This window comes from Delphinus delphis, chromosome 1 (genome assembly GCF_949987515.2).
Source record: "Delphinus delphis chromosome 1, mDelDel1.2, whole genome shotgun sequence".
NCBI classification, from domain to species: Eukaryota; Metazoa; Chordata; class Mammalia; order Artiodactyla; family Delphinidae; genus Delphinus; species Delphinus delphis.
This window is the reverse complement of record NC_082683.1, coordinates 177894854-177914320: the sequence shown is the minus strand read 5'-3', so window position 1 is coordinate 177914320 and position 19467 is coordinate 177894854. Positions and strand designations below refer to the sequence as shown.

The 19467-nt window shown below is 37.5% G+C and overlaps 1 protein-coding gene and 1 long non-coding RNA gene across 2 annotated transcripts in view; both read left to right on the top strand.

Moving 5' to 3' along the window:
• The window catches only part of LOC132424957 (uncharacterized), a 156251-nt gene extending 139464 nt beyond the window's left edge, over window positions 1-16787 (top strand). Inside the window, exon 3 of the long non-coding RNA XR_009519312.1 lies at window positions 16711-16787. This is a non-coding gene — a long non-coding RNA (uncharacterized lncRNA). The remainder of the gene's footprint in view (window positions 1-16710) is intronic.
• Window positions 16788-18589: 1802 nt separating this feature from the next.
• On the top strand, window positions 18590-19084 carry LOC132432700 (developmental pluripotency-associated protein 3-like). Its single transcript, XM_060023474.1, has one exon. It carries the CDS (start codon window positions 18590-18592, stop codon window positions 19082-19084), a length of 495 nt encoding a protein of 164 aa, XP_059879457.1.
• The last annotated feature ends 383 nt before the right edge of the window (window positions 19085-19467 follow it).

The window sequence follows — 19467 nt, the reverse complement described above, 5'->3', positions numbered from 1 at the left end:
TCAATGGACACTTAGGTTGCTTCCATGTGCTGGCTATTGTAAATAGAGCTGCAATGAACATTTTCGTACATGACTCTTTTTGGATTATGGTTTTCTCAGGGTATATGACCAGTAGTGGGAATTTTAAGGAACCTCCATACTGTTCTCCATAGTGGCTGTATCAATTTACATTCCCACCAACAGTGCAAGAGGGATCCCTTTCTCCACACCCTTTCCAGCATTTATTGTTTGCAGATTTTCTGATGATGGCCATTCTGACCAGTTTGAGGTGACACTTCAATGTAGTTTTGACTTGCATTTCTCTAATGATTAATGATGTTGAGCATTCTTTCATGTGTTTGTTGGCAATCTGTATATCTTCTTTGGAGAAATGTCTATTTAGGTCTTCTGCCCATTTTTGGATTGGGTTTGTTTTTTTCTTGTTATTGAGCTCCTTGTAAATCTTGGATATTAATTCTTTGTCAGTTGTTTTATTTGCAAATATTTTCTCCCATTATGAGGGTTGTCTTTTGATCTTGTTTATGGTTTTCTTTGCTGTGCAAAAGCTTTGAAGTTTCATTAGGTCCCATTTTTTTTATTTTTGTTTTCATTTCCATTTCTCTAGGAGGTGGGTCAAAAAGGATCTTGCTGCGATTTATGTCATAGAGTGTTCTGCCTAGATTTTTCTCTTACACTTTGATAGTGTCTGGCCTTACATTTAGGTTTCTAATCCATTTTGAGTTTACTTTTGTGTATGGTGTTAGGGAGTGTACTAATTTCATACTTTTACATATACCTGTTCAGTTTTCCCAGCACCACTTATTGAAGAGGCTGTCTTTTCTCCACGGTATATTCTTGCCTCCTTTGTCAACAATAAGGTGACCATATGTGCATGGGTTTATCTCTGGGCTTTCTATCCTGTTCCATTGATCTGTATTTCTGTTTTTGTGCCAGTACCATACTGTCTTGATTACTGTAGCTTTGTAGTATAGTCTGAAGTCAGGGAGCCTGATTCCTCCAACTCCATTTTTTCTTCTCAAGATTGCTTTGGCTATTCGGGGTCTTTTGTGTTTCCATACAAATTGTGAAATTTTTGTTCTAGTTCTCTGAACATTGGCAGTGGTAGTTTGATAGGGATTGCACTGAATCTGTAGATTGCTTTGGGTAGTAGAGTCATTTTCAAAATATTGATTCTTCCAATCCAAGAACATGGTATATCTATCTATTTATATCATCTTTAGTTTCTTTCATCAGTGTCTTATAATTTTCTGCATACAGGTCTTTTGTCTCCTTAGGTAGGTTTATTCCTAGATATTTTATTCTTTTTGTTGCAATAGTAAATGGGAGTGTTTTCTTAATTTCACTTTCAGATTTTTCATCATTAGTGTATAGGAATGCCCGAGATTTCTGTGCATTAATTTTGTATCCTGCTACTTTACCAAATTCATTGATTAGCTCTAGTAGTTTTCTGGTAGCATCTTTAGGATTCTCTATGTATAGGATCATGTCATCTGCAAACAGTGACAGCTTTACTTCTTCTTTTCCAGTTTGGATTCCCTTTATTTCCTTTTCTTCTCTGATTGCTGTGGCTAAAACTTCCAAAACTATGTTGAATAATAGTGGTGAGAGTGTGCAACCTTGTCTTGTTCTTGATCTTAGTGGAAATGGTTTCAGTTTTTCACCATTGAGGACAATGTTGTCTGTGGGTTTGTCATATATGGTCTTTATTATGTTGAGGAAAGTTCCCTCTATGACTACTTTCTGCAGGGTTTTTATCATAAATGGGTGTTGAATTTTGTTGAAAGCTTTTCTGCCTCTATTGAGATGATCATATGGTTTTTCTCCTTCAATTTGTTAATATGGTGTATCACGTTGATTGATTTGTGTATATTGAAGAATCCTTGCATGCCTGGAATAAACCCAACTTGATCATGGTGTATGATCCTTTTAATGTGCTGTTGGATTCTGTTTGCTAGTATTTTGTTGAGGATTTTTACATCTATGTTCATCAGTGATATTGGCCTGTAGTTTTCTTTCTTTGTGACATCTTTGTCTGGTTTTGGTATAAGGTGATGGTCACCTCATAAAATGACTTTGGGAGTGTTCCTCCGTCTGCTATATTTTGGAAGAGTTTGAGGATAGGTGTTAGCTCTTCTCTAAATGTTTGATAGAATTTGCCTGTGAAGCCATCTGGTCCTGGGCTTTTGTTTGTTGGAAGATTTTTAATCACAGTTTCAATTTCAGTTCTTGTGATTGGTCTGTTCATATTTTCTATTTCTTCCTGGTTCAGTCTTGGCAGGTTGTGCATTTCTAAGAATTTGTCCATTTCTTCCATGTTGTCCATTTTATTGGCATAGAGTTGCTTGTAGTAAACTCTTATGATCCTTTGTATTTCTGCAGTATCAGTTGTTACTTCTCCTTTTTCATCTCTAATTCTATTGAGTTGATTCTTCTCCCTTTTTTTCCTGATGAGTCTGGCTAATGGTTTATCAATTTTTTTTATCTTCTAAAAGAACCAGCTTTTAGTTTTATTGATCTTTGCTATTGTTTTATTCATTTCTTTTTCATTTACTTCTGATCTGACCTTTATGATTTCTTTCCTTCTGCTAACTTTGGGGTTTTTTTGTTCTTCTTTCTCTAATTGCTTTAGGTGCAAAGTTAGGTTGTTTATTTGAGATGTTTCCTGTTTCTTAAGGTAGGATTGTATTGCTATAGACTTCCCTCTTAGAACTGCTTTTGCTGCATCCCATAGGTTTTGGGTCATCATGTCTCCATTGTCATTTGTTTCTAGGTATTTTTTGGTTTCCTCTTTGATTTCTTCACTGATATCTTGGTTATTAAGTAGTGTGTTGTATAGCCTCCATGTGTTTGTATTTTTTACAGATCTTTTCCTGTAATTGATATCTAGTCTCATAGCTTTGTGGTCGGAAAAGATAGTTGATATGATTTCCATATTCTTAAATTTCCAAGGCTTGATTTGTGATGCAAGATATGATCTATCCTGGAAAATGTTCCATGAGCACTTGAGATAAATGTGTATTCTGTTGTTTTTGGATGGAATGTCCTAGAAATATCAGTTAAGTCCATCTTGTTTAATGTATCATTTAAAGCTTGTGTTTCCTTATTTATTTTCATTTTGGATGATCTGTCCATTGGTGAAAGTGGAATGTTAAAGTCCCCTCCTATGATTGTGTTACTGTTGATTTCCCCTTTTATGGCTGTTAGTATTTGCCTTATGTATTGAGGTGCTCCTGTGTTGGGTGCATAAATATTTACAATTGTTATATCTTCTTCTTGGATCTATCCCTTGATCATTATGTAGTGTCCTTCTCTTGTCTCTTGTAATAGTCTTTATTTTGAAGTCTATTTTGTCTGATATGAGAATTGCTCCTCCAGCTTTCTTTTGATTTCCATTTGCATGGAATATCTTTTTCCATCCCCTCACTTTCAGTCTGTATGTGTCCCTAGGTCTGAAGTGGGTCTCTTGTAGACAGCATATATGTGGGTCTTGTTTTTGTGTCCATTCAGCCAGCCTGAGTCTTTTGGTGGGAGCATTTAATCTATTTACATTTAAGGTAATTATCAATATGTATGTTCCTATTCCCATTTTCTTAATTGTTTTGGGTTTGTTATTGTAAGTCTTTTCCTTCTCTTGTGTTTCTTGCCTAGAGAATTTCCTTTAGCATTTGTTGTAAAGCTGGTTTGGTGGTTCTGAAGTCTCTCAGCTTTTGCTTGTCTGTAAAGATTTTAATTTCTCCATCAAATCTGAATAAGATTCTTGCTGGGTAGAGTAATCTTTGTGGTAGTTTTTTATCCTTCATCACTTTAAATATGTCCTGCCACTCCCTTCTGGTTTGGAGAGTTTCTGCTGAAAGATCAGCTGTTAACCTTATGGGGATTCCCATGTGTGTTATTTGTTGTTTTTCCCTTGCTGCTTTTAATATGTTTTCTTTGTATTTAATTTTTGATAGTTTGATTAATATGTGTCTTGGCCTGTTTCTCCTTGGGTTTATCCTGCTGGGACTCTCTGTGCTTCCTGGACTTGATTAATTATTTCCTTTCCCATATTAGGGAAGTTTTCAACTATAATCTCTTCAAATATTTTCTCAGTCCCTTTCTTTTTCTCTTCTTCTGGAACCCCTATCATTCGAATGTTGGTGTGTTTAATGTTGTCCCAAAGGTCTCTGAGAGTGTCCTCAGTTCTTTTCACTCTTTTTTCTTTATTCTGCTCTGCAGTAATTATTTCCACTATTTTATCTTCCAGATCACTTATCCAATCTTCCGCCTCAGTTATTCTGCTATTGATCCCTTCTAGAGAATTTTTATTTTCATTTATCGTGTTGTTCATCGTTGCTTATTTCCTCTTTAGTTCTTCTAGGTCCTTGTTAAATGTTTCTTACATTTTGTCTATTCTATTTCCAAGATTTTGGATCATCTTTATTATCATTATTCTGAATTCGTTTTCAGGTAGATTGCCTATTTCTTCTTCATTTGTGAGGCCTGATGGGTTTTTATCTTGCTCCTTCATATGCTGTGTGTTTTTCTGTCTTCTCATTTTGCTTATCTTATTGTGTTTGGGGTCTCCTTTTTGCAGGCTGCAGGTTCGTAGCTCCTGTTGTGTTTGGTGTCTGTCCCCAGTGGCTAAGGTTGGTTCAGTGGGTTATGTAGGCTTCCTGGTGGAGGGGACTAGTGCCTGTGTTCTGGTGGATGAGGCTGGATCTTGTCTTTCTGGTGGGCAGGTCCACATCTGGTGGCATGTTTTGGGGTGTCTGTGGTGTTATTATGATTTTAGGCAACCTCTCTGCTAATGGGTGGAGTTGTGTTCCTGTCTTGCTAGTTGTTTGGCATAGGGTGTCCTGCACTGTAGCTTGCTGGTCATTGAGTGAAGCTGGGTGTTGGTGTTGAGATGGAGATCTCTGGGAGATTTTCACCATTTGATAATACGTGGAGCTGGGAGGTCTCTTGTGGACCAGTGTCCTGAACTTGGCTTTCCCACCTCAGAGACACAGCCCTGACTCCTGGCTGCAGCACCAAGAGCCTTTCATCCACACGGCTCAGAATAAAAGGGAGAAAAAATAGAAAGAAAGAAAGAGGATAAAATAAAATTAAGTAAGATAAAATAAAATAAAGTTACTAAAATAAAAAATAATAATTAAGATAAAAATTGTTTTAAAAACTAAAAAAAAAAAACAACAACAAAAAAAAGGAAGGACAGAACCCTAGGACAAATGGTGGAAGCAAAGCTACACAGACAAAATCTCACACAGAAGCATAGACATATACACTCACAAAAAGAGAAAAAGGGAAAAAATTATCTATCTTGCTCCGAAAGTCCACCTACTCAATTTGGGATGATTCGTTGGCTATTCACGTATTCCACAGATGCAGGGTACATCAAGTTGATTGTGGAGCTTTAATCCGCTGCTTCTGAGGCTGCTGGGAGAGATTTCCCTTTCTCTTCTTTGTTCTCACAGCTCCTGGGACTCAGCTTTGGATTGGGCCCTGCCTCTGCGTGTAGGTCGCTGGAGGCCATCTTTTCTTCTCTCAGACAGGATGGGGGTTAAAGGAGCCGCTGATTCGGGGGCTCTGGCTCACTCAGGCCACGGGGAGGGAGGAGCACAGAGTGCGGGGCGAGCCTGCGGCATCAGAGGCCGGCGTGAGGTTGCACCAGCCTGAGGCGTGCCGTGCATTCTCCCGGGGAAGTTGTCCCTGGATCACGGGGCCCTGGCAGTGGCGGGCTGCACAGGCTCCTGGAAGGGGAGGTGGGGATAGTGACCTGTGCTTGCACACAGGATTCTTGGTGGTGGCAGCAGCAGCCTTAGCGTCTTATGCCCGTCTCTGGGGTCCGCGCTGTTAGCCGCGGCTCACGCCCGTCTCTGGAGCTCCTTTAAGCAGCGCTCTTAATCCCCTCTCCTCGTGCACCAGGAAACAAAGAGAGAAGAAAATGTCTCTTGCCTCTTCAGCAGGTCCAGACTTTTTCCCCAGACTCCCTCCCAGCTAGCCTTGGCGCACTAGCCCCTTCAGGTTGTGTTCACGCCACCAACCCCGGTCTTCTCCCTGGGATCTGACCTCCGAAGCCCGAGCCTCAGCTCCCAGCCCCTGCCCGCCCCGGCGGTGGAGCAGACAAGCCTCTCGCGCTGGTGAGTGCCGGTCGGCCCTGATCCTCTGTGCGGGAATCTCTCTGCTTTGCCCCCCACACCCCGGTGGCTGCGCTCTCCTCTGCGGCTCCGAAGCTTCCGCCCTCCGCCACCCGCAGTCTCCACCCGCAAAGGAGCTTCCTAGTGTGTGGAAACCTTCCCTCCTTCATGGCTCCCTCCCACTGGGGCAGGTCCCATCCCTATTCTTTTTCTCTGTTTATTCTTTTTTCTTTTGCCCTACCCAGGTACGTGGGGATTTTTTTGCGTTTTGGGAGGTCCGAGGTCTTCTGCCAGCGTTCAGTAGGTGTTCTGTAGGAGTTGTTCCGCATGTAGATGTATTTCTGGTGTATTTGTGGGGAGGAAGGTGATCTCCGCCTCCTACTCTTCCGCCGTCTTCCTCAACTCCCCCTCTTTTCCTTTTGTTTACCAGTTTTGCTAGAGATTTGTCAATTTTCTTGATTTTTTTTTTTTTTTTTTTTTTTTTTTTGCGGTAACGGGCCTCTCACTGCCGTGGCCCCTCCCGTTGCGGAGCACAGGCTCCGGACGCGCAGGCCCAGCGGCCATGGCCCACGGGCCCAGCCGCTCCGTGGCACGCGGGATCCTCCCAGACCCGGGCACAATCCCGCGTCCCCTGCATCGGCAGGCGGACTCTCAACCACTGCGCCACCAGGGAAGCCCTTTCTTGATCTTTTTAAGGAACCAGAACATTGCTTTTTCCTATTGCTTTTCTCTTTTCAATAATTTATTCCTGTTCTTATCTTTTCAGTCATCACTTATGCTCCTTTAGGTTTATTTTGCTCTTCTTTTTCTAGTCTCTTGAAGAAGGGAGACAATACTGATTTTAGTCCTTATTTTTGATGTAACTATATAGTGCTATAAATTTCCCTCTCTGCCTTGCTTTAAGTCTATACCACTAATTTTGATATGTTGTAATTTCATTCTCCGTCAGCTCAATGTATTATCAGATTCCTCTGACTCTTGTGATTATATTGGTCCAATCCAAATAATCCAAGGTCATCTTCCCATTGCAATATTCTTAACATAATTATATCTGCAAAGTTTAATTTTCTATGTAAGGTAACATATTCACAGATTCCAGAGATTAACAGTTGGAAACATTTGGGGAGAGGACATTGTCCAATATACCACAATGGATTATAAGACCCTAAGAGCAGGGATCACCGAATAGAATCTAACATCATGGGCTGTTGAACAGGAACTAGAATCATGGTAGAGACAGAACCACTGCCAAAAACAGCATCTATATAGAGAGGGAAAGGAACAAATACTATGGCTTCTCTCTCTTTCTCTCTGCAGACTCCAGTCTTCTGTCAACACCTCCCAAAGGTGGATCGAGGTGGAAGGCAGATAACACTAGCTGAGGGAATGCATTGGATGTGTTAGCCCCCATTGGTATAGAGCCAAACAGTAAGGGAGAGAATACAATATCTCAGTGGAATTCTTTGACTTTGGCAGAGGAATGAAAATATTTTTAAATCACAATAAACCACTTTATAATGCCAGAATAGTTCATGCTATTCTAGAAAGTAAAAGAACACAAAACAATAATGTTTCTAGTTCTTAATGTTTTTTACTACAAAATAACTCTGATGCAAAAAGCACTTTGTAAAGGTAATATTTGCTTTAAAAAGCCATGGACCATTTAATCAAATATGCTTTCATTAATAATTCAATGCACTGGCTAGTCTTTTGAAGGGAATGGTTTTACAAATTTTTGCTGTTTTATGACAGACTCTTTCAGCATCCCCTCTGTAATCAATGTCCAGAGGTTTAGATGGCCTAAGAGTTTGGAAGCCTGTCATTTAGTTCCTGCTTTTGCTTTCTGGAAGTACTAACCCAATACAAATCAAACTAGACCTTTATTAAATGTGGTATATCATTGCACTCTGTGTTCTGTGGTAGCCCATTTTAAAATATATGCACAGCTGCAACAGGAACTGGCACCTGCAGCCCATGTAAACTCTAGAATGGAATACACTTAAATAGCTGTGTTCAGAGGGTGAAACAAAGAATGGAGGAGTACTACTTCAGAATGCAAATGAACCTGCAATCAATCACAACGGAAAGTGACTTACTTTAGACAGGCAAATCCAAGGCCTAGTATTAAAATAATTAGCCTTTCTGGAGAATGGCTCTAATTCTGTGTAACAGTCACAGCTTTAATCTGTTAATTTTGTTAACAGTTAAATACCATTATATATATGGGAAAAGATAGTTACTTTATTTATGTAAAATAACTGAGCCTTAAGACGCCACTGTATTGATTATATTGATTGGCCCATATTTGGAATAATAAATTAGAAAACCAATACATCTAATATGAAGAGGTATATTTTGAAACTGATGGTTCTTTGGACATATGTTCAGGTACTTGTTTGGCTTACTTCATTTACTCAAAAATGTGCTCATTAAAATTATGTCTCTGTGTGTATGTGTTTGAATTTGCAGGGAAACAGCATTATTTTGATTCTGTTATTAAGTACCCCCTCTTTTAGGCACTGTATATACCTTATGAATAATTCTTACAATACAAAATGTACAGTGTGTAAGTATTATATTACAAATGTGGAAATCAAGGTTCTGAAATTAGGTAACAGTAGATAGTATGTATAGTAGGGTGGAGAACTCATGTCTGTTTGCATGGAGGTCTTTTCTTTTTTTAAATAAAACACTGGGTTTTTTTTTGTTTTTTTTTGTTTGTTTGTTTTTTTGCGGTACGTAGGCCTCTCACTGTTGTGGCCTCTCCCGTTGCGGAGCACAGGCTCCAGCTGCACAGGCTCAGCGGCCATGGCTCACGGGCCTAGCCGTTCCGCGGCATGTGGGATCTTCCTGGACCGGGGCACGAACCCGTGTCCCCTGCATCAGCAGGCGGACTCTCAACCACTGCGCCACCAGGGAAGCCCAAAACACTCATTTTAATGTTTCATTGGTGCAAACTTTTTGTGAGTTTAAACAAGAGTATAGTTTGCCAGATCCAAAGTTAAATTTCTTTCTGCAAAATAAATTGCCATTTGAAATGCTTACTTGCATTTCATTTTAAATAAGAAATTACTAAAAGTTTATTAAGCACTTTTTTAAACTCACCAAAACCTAATGTATAAATTTTAAAAGTAACAGTTGGGCAAGGGTAGGTTTTCCACAGTGAGTTTGTATAGTATATGTTCTCATCAGAACAGTATACAATAAGTTGGATTAAAAAGTGTTCTCCGAGTAGGCAGCTCAAATTATTTAAGTAGAGACCCACATTTGAGAAGAAATATCTTAATAAATCTCCTACTTATCACGTTTCTAGATTCTAGAAGGACTTGCATCAAGTTTCAAGGGCAACTAATTTGTAAGATGGGGGAAACAAATCTGGAGAGGGAGGGGGAAAGGAGAAGCAAAGTAGCAGAATGCTGTTACATACGTGAAATGAAATTTTCTAACATTTTCTAGTAGGGGTAGAGTGATGAAAAGTATAAAACACAGAATCATGTTACCCAAACTAGAAATGATTCATTGCTTTTTAACCCAATATCAAGCCCTCACGAAATATAATTAGTTCTGTTCCTCACAGTTCTGTACTAAATTATTAAGATGTAAAACACCAATTTTTAGGTGGTACCCTATCATTTAAAGGGTTTCTCTCTGGCCCTGCCACGTATGAAGGAGGAATCTACGGAGTTAAAGAGATACGTCCACTCTGTTTGGTTCTCTTTGTGTCTTCAATTCTGGTATAAAACTCGGAGTGTCCAAGAATTCGAAACCCTATCCTTGCCTTCCAGGATGTTATGGAAGTATAATTTTCAAGGTAGGATGATAGAACATATTTCATATAATGCTTTGATGTCTTGATTTGTTTTTGTTTTTTGATTTTTGTATTTTAAATGTGGGGCTGGCCAAAAGGTTTGGTCGTTTTTTTCCAGAAGATGGCTCTAGTAGCACTTAGTTATCTTTAACTTCATTCAAAACAATTTTGTTAGATTGTATATGACAGCTGTCATATCAGCATGCATTTAGAAAAAGACGTATCAAAATTGGTGATTTTTTGTGTAGCCATTTTAATATTGAAGATGGAAGACAAAAAGCAACATTTTTGGCATATTATGCTTTATTATTTCAAGAAAGGTAAAAATGCAACTGAAACACAAAAAAAAGATTTATGCTGTATATGGAGAAGGTGCTGTGACTAATCGAACATGTCACAAGTGGTTTGTGAAGTCTCATGCGGGAGATTTCTCCCTGGACGATGTTCCATGGTCGGGTAGGCCAGTTGAAGTTGATAGCGATCAAATCAAGACATTCATTGAGAACAGTCAATGATATACCATGTGGGAGATAGCCGACATACTCAAAATATACAAATCAAGCACTGAAAATCATTTGCACCAGCTTGGTTATGTGAATCATTCTGATGTTCCGGTTCCACATAAGTTAAGTGAAAAAAACTCTCTAGACTGTATTTCCACATGAGATTCTCTACTTAAACGTAATGAAAACATCACGTTTTTTAAACAAATTGTGACGGGTGACGAAAAGTGGATTCTGTAAAATAATGTGGAATAAAATAGATCATGGGGCAGGTGAGATGAGCCACCACCAACCACACCAAAGGCCAGTCTTCATCCAAAGAAGGTGATGTTGTGTATATGGTGGGAGTGGCAGGGAGTCCTCGATTATGAGCTCCTTCCAGAAAACCAAATGATTAATTCCAAGTACTGCTCCCAGTGAGACCAATTGAAAGCAGCACTCGATGAAAAGCATCTGGAATTAGTCAACAGAAAACCCATAATCTTCCATCAGGATAATGCAAGACCGCTTGTTTTTTTTTTGTTGTTGTTGTTGTTTTTATTATTAGCCATTTGCATATATTCCTTGGCACCGTGGCTGTCCATCTTTTGCTTTTTTTTTTTTTTAACATCTTTATTGGAGTATAATTGCTTTACAAAGTTGTGTTAGTTTCTGGTGTATGACAAAATGAATCAGCTATGTGTATACATATATGCCCGTATCTCCTCCCTCTTGCATCTCCCTCCCACCCTCCGTATCCCACCCCTCTAGGTGGTCACAAACCACCGAGCTGATCTCCCTGTGCTATGTGGCCGCTTCCCACTAGCTATTTTACATTTGGTAGTGTATATATATCCATGCCACGCTCTCACTTCATCCCAGCCTACCCTTCTACTCCACTGTGTCCTCAAGTCCATTCTCTACATCTGCATCTTTATTCCTGTCCTGCCCCTAGGTTCTTCAGAACCATTTTATTTATTTATTTATTTTAGATTCCATATATATGTGTTAGCATATGGTATTTGTTTTTCTCTTTCTGACTTACTTCACTCTGTATGACAGACTTTAGGTCCATCCACCTCCCTACAAATAACTCAATTTCATTTCTTTTTATGGCTGAGTAATATTCCATTGTATATATGTGCCACATCTTCTTTATCCATTCATCTGTCAATGGACACTTAGGTTGCTTCCATGTCCTGGCTATTGTAAATAGAGCTGCAGTGAACATTGTGGTACTTGACCCTTTTTGAATTATGGTTTTCTCAGGGTATATGCCCAGAAGTAGGATTGCTGGGTCGTATGGTAGTTCTATTTTTAGTTTTTTAAGGAACCTCCATACTGTTCTCCATAGTGGTTGTATCAATTTACATTCCCACCAACAGTGCAAGAGGGTTCCCTTTTCTCCACACCCTCTCCGGCATTTACTGTTTGTAGATTTTCTGATGATGCCCATTATTACTGGTATGAGGTGATACCTTATTGCAGTTTTGATTTGCATTTCTCCAATGATTAGTCATGTTGAGCATACTTTCATGTGTTTGTTGGCAATCTGTATATCTACTTTGGAGAAATGTCTGTTTAGGTCTTCTGCCTATTTTTGGATTGGGTTGTTTGTTTTTTGATATTGAGCTGCATGAGCTGCTTGTAAATTTTGGAGATTAATCCTTTGTCAGTTGCTTCATTTGCAAATATTTTCTCCCATTCTGAGGGTTGTCTTTTGGTCTTGTTTATGGTTTCCTTTGCTGTGCAAAAGCTTTGAAGTTTCATTAGATCCCTCCCATTTTTTTATTTTTGTTTTTATTACCATTTCTCTAGGAGGTGGGTCAAAAAGGATCTTGCTCTGATTTATGTCATAGAGTGTTCTGCCTAGACCACATATTTTTTTTGATGACCAGGCAAAAACTGTTACAGCTTGGCTGGGAAATTCTGATTCATCTGCCATATTCAGTAGACATCGCCCCTTCAGATTTCCATTTATTTCGGTCTTTACAAAATTCTTAGAGGTAAACATTTCAATTCCCTGGAAGACTGTAAAGGGCAGCTGGAACAGTTCTTTGTTCAAAAAATTAAAAAGTTTTGGGAGGATGGAATTATGATATTGCCTGAAAAATGGCAGAAGGTAGTGGAACAAAAGGGTGAATATGTTGTTCAGTAAAGTTCTTAGTTAAAATGAAAAAGGTGTCTTTTATTTTTACTTAAAAATCGAAGGCACTTTTTGGCCAGCCCAATATTTAGACACATGGTATGTGGGCCTTCATATTTATACTTGAGTCAACCCTGCAGATGTTAGAGGCTGGTCTTATTTCAGGGTTCAATAAATGCAAATACCGAACATACTCATAAATTTTCCTTTATGTAGATTTGATACAAATATAATGGATTATGTGTTTCTGTATTTATAGATTATTTGAATAATATTTTCTCCAATTTTCTCTTCCTTCTAATCCTGTAATTGCTCATACCTTTTTTGGTTGAGAAATAATTTGTAACAAAACTGGATCAATTATGCATAAAATGTTTTTTAAACTTTTCTCCTTCAACTCATTCCTTTCTCTTGGTTGTAAAATGTAGCATGCCAATGTGTAAAAATGCAATTAGCACTATTTATTTATTCAGATTGTCACAGTTTTCACCTCCTAAAATTAATGAGAATTTTGGGCTACTTCTTTCCAGGTTTCTCCCAGGAGTCTATGTGTTAATAACATCTGTAATACCTCATGCTGAGGCAGGGAAATAATGAGGTCTCAAGCTCAGATACCCTATTTTCTCTTAAGCCATTATTTCTAAACAAAATGCCTGGAATTTTCTTTAGTAAATTTGAGTTTGGGAACGTTATAAAGGGAAATTATTCACTGATTATTTCTTGCATTTTCTTTTAGCTAACAAACTAATAATGTAATCTGTGGGTATAACAATATACCATCTATAGTGTTATTAATTTCTAAATAAATGTCTCTATTCAAAAATAAATTTGAAATATAATAAAATATAATAAAGATTATTACTGAATATTATTTTAGAATTGAACATTTTTGGTAAATTTCAGAACTTAAATCCTTCAATATTTTGATGGTCATTTTAAATGAGTATATAGCTTATCATTTCTCTATATATAATTGAAATTTTTAGTTGAATTGATTAGCATTGAAGAGGAGTAATGAAATTGAAATGATCATTTTAATCTAGAAGCTCTTATATTTGAGTTATCACTGTTCATCCAAAATTTGCCTTATGCATTTTCTTAAACCATAGGGAATAAAATCACACAACTTGTAGCAAAATAATTAAAAACTGTAAGGAAAAAGAACATATGTAATAAACAATTTAAAGTGATTTCACTAAGGTTCATGGTACACTGGCCTTATAACTTTATTCAGTAGGCCTATGGAAGGAAAAAATAATCCTCTCTGTTTCTCAATTTGGGGGGCCCTCCTGAATGTTGTCTCATATTTTCTTGTCTTCTAAGATAGATACATTTGATAGTCTTTTAAAGATCGTGTTTTGAAATTATGTTTAGTGTAAAGCAATGCAAGGTAGAAGACTATATTTGGAACTTCTGATTTAACAGCACATACAGTCTATAAAATTAAAATTTTGACAGTTTATGTTAAAAATTTGTCAATGCAAATATGATGAATGATGGATATATTGTTTAAACAATTTTCTCCTAAGCTTTTTGGGGTTTTTTTTTTAACGTTTTTATTGGAGTATAATTGCTTTACAATGTGTGTTAGTTTCTGCTTTATAACAAAGTGAATCAGTTATACATATACATATATCCCCATATCTCTTCCCTCTTGCATCTCCCTCCCTCCCACCCTCCCTATCCCACCCCTCTAGCTGGTCACAAAGCACCAAGCTGATCTCCCTGTGCTATGCGACTGCTTCCCAATAGCTATCTGTTTTACTTTTGGTAGTGTATATATGTCCATGCTACTCTCTCACTTCATCCCAGCTTCCCGTTCCCCCTCCCCATGTCCTCAAGTCTGTTCTCTACGTCTGCATGTTTATTCCTGCCCTGCCACTAGGTTCATCAGTACCATTTATTTTAGATTCCATATATGTATGTTAGCATACATTTTCCTGTTGTTTTTCTCTTTCTGACTTACTTCATTTTGTATGACAGTCTCTGGGTCCATCCACCTCTCTACAAATGACTCAATTTCATTCCTTTTTTATGACTGAGTAATATTCCATTGTATATATGTGCCACAGCTTCTTTATCCATTCATCTGTCAATGGACATTTTTTTTCTTTTTTTTTAACAGTTTCCCAGAGTGGCATTTATTTATTTTTTTTAACATCTTTATTGGACTATAATTATTTTACAATGTTGTGTTAGTTTCTGCTGTATAACAAGGTGAAGCAGCTGTATGTATATATATATCCCCATATCTCCTCCCTCTTGCATCTCCCTCCCACCTTCCCTATCCCACCCCTCTAGGTGGTAACAAAGCACCTAGCTGATCTCCCTGTGCTATGCGACTGCTTCCCAATAGCTATCTATTTTACATTTGGTAGTGTATATATGTCCATATATACGCTACCACTCTCTCATTTTGTCCCAGTTTACCCTTCCCCCTCCCCATGTCCTCAAGTCCATTCTCTAGTAGGTCTGTGTCTTTATTACCGTCTTGCCCCTAGGTTCTTCATGACCATTTTTTTTTATTCCATATATATGTGTTAGGTTTTAATTAGATTACTTTAAAATGCACAACAGTGAGAATTTCTGAATGTTTTATTAAAATGATAAAATTTTATTTCCCAAGAGCAAACTCTAGTCACTAAATAGCATTTGTGAATTGAAATTATTTTTCTTATTAAGCTTAAAACTTTAAGCGACTTTTTCTTTCTCAGTTTGCGAATCATTTGTTCAATTTTGGAAAAAAAAATATCAATAGCACAAATACACTCATATTTACTTTACTGTATTTTGTAGATTTAAGTTTGATAGCTTGAGGGTGTTTTATATTTTTATATCTTCTGATATCTTCTGAATGTGTAAAACAGTGACCTAAAGTTTTGAACTCCTGATATACCACAAGATAATCTTTTCCCTCGATCTTTAACTTTGAGGTAAATACAGATATTTTTCTTAATCTTAATTGATATATCTCCTTCTCTACCATGATGAAGAACTTAATTCTCCTTCATTTTAATTTACAATACACTCAGAACAATCAATATTTGCTGAAAAACTTGTAATTAATTTTCTTCTTCACTTTAAATTTTCAATGGACAAAAAGTAATTCGAGACTTCTTGTAATAGAATTTTGCATGAAAAGAACTTTTTTTTTTATAACATGTCATTACAATGTGCAAAGCAGTCTCTTTTACAATCCTATGGGCCAATTATGCTTTTTTTTTTCTTTTTTTTACAGATGCAGAAAATGAGATTCAGAGAGAATACATATTGGGACTATAATTCAAATTTTAGATATTTGTCTGTAGATTATAAAAGTATTTCTTTTGTGCAGTAGCTTCCTTTGCAGAGTCTTGAAACAATCTTCAGGTACTTCAGGTGGCTGTTCAAAAGTTATGGAACGTATCACTCAGGGTTGTTACTAGAGCAGAATAGATGTTTATGCGAAGGATACTAGGTAACTTTTTTTTTTTTTTTTTTTTTGCGTTATGTGGGCCTCTCACTGTCGTGGCCTCTCTCGTTGCGGAGCACAGGCTCCGGACATGCTGGCTCAGCGGCCATGGCTTATGGGCCTAGCCGCTCTGCGGCATGTGGGATCTTCCTGGACCAGGGCACGAACCCGTGTCCCCTGCATCAGCAGGTGGACTCTCAACCACTGCGCCACCAGGGAAGCCCTAGGTAACTTTTTTATTACTTTTTTTTTTAAATTGGAGTATAGTTGAGTTACAATGTTGTGTTAGTTTCAGGCTTACAGCAAAGTGAATCTGTTATACATTTACATATGTCCACTCTTTTTTTTAGATTCTTTTCTGTATAGGCCATTACAGAGTATTGATTTGAGTTCCCTGTGCTATACAGTAGGTCCTTTTTAGTTATCTGTTTTATATATAATAGTGTGTATATGTCAATCCCAATCTTCCAATTTATCCCTCCCCCTCTTACCCTCTGGTAACTATAAGTTTATTTTCCACAACTGTAACATTATTTCTGTTTTGTAGATAAGTTCATTTGTGCCCCCCTTTCTTTTAAGATTCCACGTATAAGCGATATCACATGATGTTTGTCTTTCTCTGACTTACCTTACTCAGTATGACAATCTCCAAGTCCATCCACGTTGCTGCATATGACATTATTTCATTATTTTTTATGATATTGTAGGACTGGTTTGATGAGGAAACCACTGCCCTTCTCACTGACTACTGAGTGCCACAAGTTGCTCCCTGCTGGAAACACACCCTATAGACTTTCCTGCTACAATGGAAGAAGCAAGAACTCTACTACACAGATTTCTTTCATCAAGAACTCCACGGTGAGGGAAATCTTTGTGAATTATATCTCCTGGAGTGTTCAGAATTGAGGTCCTTTTTAGCCCCAAAATCAAGCTAAGTCTGATTGGCAAAGCCTTGATACATAACTTGGACCCCTTAGCTGTAAGGGCTGCGGAGGGAGTATATGGCGTTTTCACATCCTATGGTGAGTCAGATCTATAACTGAGATCATAAGGTGTAGACAGAGGTGGGTCCAGTTATTATTTCTGGGGTTTCTTGAGTAGTAGTAGTGTAGTGGTGATGGTAATAATAATAAGATATAAAATTAGGTGTAGGAACTTTAAATAGGTCTGAATAGAAGTGGTTAAAGATGAAGTCTTTACCTAGATATGGATTATAGGAGAAAGACATTGTCTTCTGAAATTAAGTTTGACATTAGCTGTAGATATTTGTGGTTTTTCTTTGTCAGATTAAAAAAGGTCCCTTCTATTCCAAGTTTGCTGAGAATTTTGTTTTAAATCATGAATGGATGCTGAATGTTGGCAAATACTTTTTCCTCACCTATTGGTATGATCCTTTGTTTTTGTCTTTGTTAACTGTCTTAAGATAATGAATTACACTGATTAGTTTTCAAATGTTGAACTAGCCTTGCATTCCTAACATAACTCTCCTGATTGTGCTTTTTTGTTTGTTTTTATATATTATTTAAATGTGCTAGTATTTCATTAAGAAATTTTACATCTATTTTTATGTCATATTGTTCTTTTTATTATTATTTCTGTCTTGTGTGTCAAAAGATGCTGGCCTCCTCAAGTGAGTTGAGAAGGGCTGCTGTCTCTTAAATTTTCTGGGAGACATTGTTAAGAACTGGCATTAATTCTTCCTTAAATGTTTGTTGCAATTCACCAGTGAAGCCATCTATGCCTGACATTTTCTTTTTCAGAAAGGTTTTAGCTGCAAATTTAGTAATGAACTATGGAAATGATCTCTGAAAGTATAGTCTTGTAGCTACAAATTTAGTACTACTCATGTTATCTATTTCTTCTAGGGTGAGTTTAGATAATTTGAGTCTTTCAAGGAATTGATCCATTTCATCTAAGTCGCCAAGTAATAATACTATACATTTCTCTCCCATCTTGATGTAAGTGTATTCTTCAGATTTGATAGGTTGTCTTTTCATTTTCATTTAGTTCAAAATGTTTTCTATTTTTCTTTGAGACTTCTGCTTTGGTCAATGTAGTATTTTGTAGAGTTTTGCTTGCTTTTTAAAATATTCGTAGGTGTATCTGATATCCTGCTTTTTTTTATGTTTAATTCTCTTTTTGTCAGAGAATATTGTCTGAATAATTTTAATTCTTTGAAATTCAATAAGATTTGTTTAGTGACCTAGAATATGATCTAGCTTGCTAGACAAGGCCATTGCTAAATCATGTGGGTCAAGTCTTCCTTGTGTGTTACAGTTTTACGATGTGGAGGATATTTAGAATCAGGGTATTCTGCCTCTAAATTCCAGTAGTTTATAACAATTATTTTGCAACCAAGTTTTCCTCAGAAATTTTTAGATGCCTGATGGGGGCAGCAATGCTTCCTATTGAAAATAACTAATTTAAAGAATCATGGGTTGGATTCTTCTCTCCCCTCCGTGTCAGCTTGTATTTTTCTCCCTCTTTCTTAGCTCTGTAGTTCTTCCAGGCTACTTTGTAGCAATTTCATTCTAAAGCATCACCTTCCACTGGAACCCAAAGGTCTGGGGGAGCTTCAAGCTCCCAATGGATTCATCTGAGGTTAACCCAACCTGGAGCCTGGAGTCTCCTCAAATGTCCATCGATGAAAATTCCCAGGAAATTCCAGTTGCCTCTCAAACTATGTCTGAAGTGTTAATAAAGGACCTCAGTAACTTGACCCTCAACCCTAGTATCAAATTGCCCTTCATTCTACCACAATGTCTACCTCAACGGACTGGGCGGTTACTTGGTGAAAACATAGCCTGTAGGAGAGGGGTGAGGACCATGTTAACTGATCAGAGAGATAAGATGGAGCAGCTGATTCAATCTATTAAAAAGCACTACTGCAAAGGAGTTTCTCCATCTGACTCTCAAAGAGAACCACTGCAGAACGACATTGAGACTCCCTCAAGAGTGCAAAGATTTAGATGTAGCTGTCGTTTTTGCCGGTCTCATAGAGATCCTTCTGAGGATAATTATGAGAATTATTACACCAATAAGTATTACAGTAATTATGACACGGAGTCCGATGAGCCATAAACCTCATTCTTGTACCATTTTTTCTTGCTGGTAATTTTAGGATCATTATGAAGCAGCTTGGGAAATATTGTGTACCAATATTTTGATAACCTATATTATAAGTTCTGGGATGTCTTTTTTTCTTGCACCTCTTTTCTACCTTAATACAGTAACTTATAAGGAATCTATGTAGCTTGCATTTGAATGACTTGAATATACTTTAGTTCCACTTTGTGAAACAAATTAACTTGTGTGGAAGGAATGTGAAGAAAACATTGGGTGGATTGGCCACAGCATTGTTAGAACAGCATGTTGAATTGTAATAAAAATTTTTGATGTCCTATTTCAAAAAAAAAGAAACATGAATATTACAATTATTTCATCAATTAGGTATTTTAGATTTA

Bases quoted from the DNA above. Each gene is read 5' to 3' on its own strand.
- LOC132432700 (XM_060023474.1), top strand. From the start codon at position 18,590: ATGGATTCATCTGAGGTTAACCCAACCTGGAGCCTGGAGTCTCCTCAA.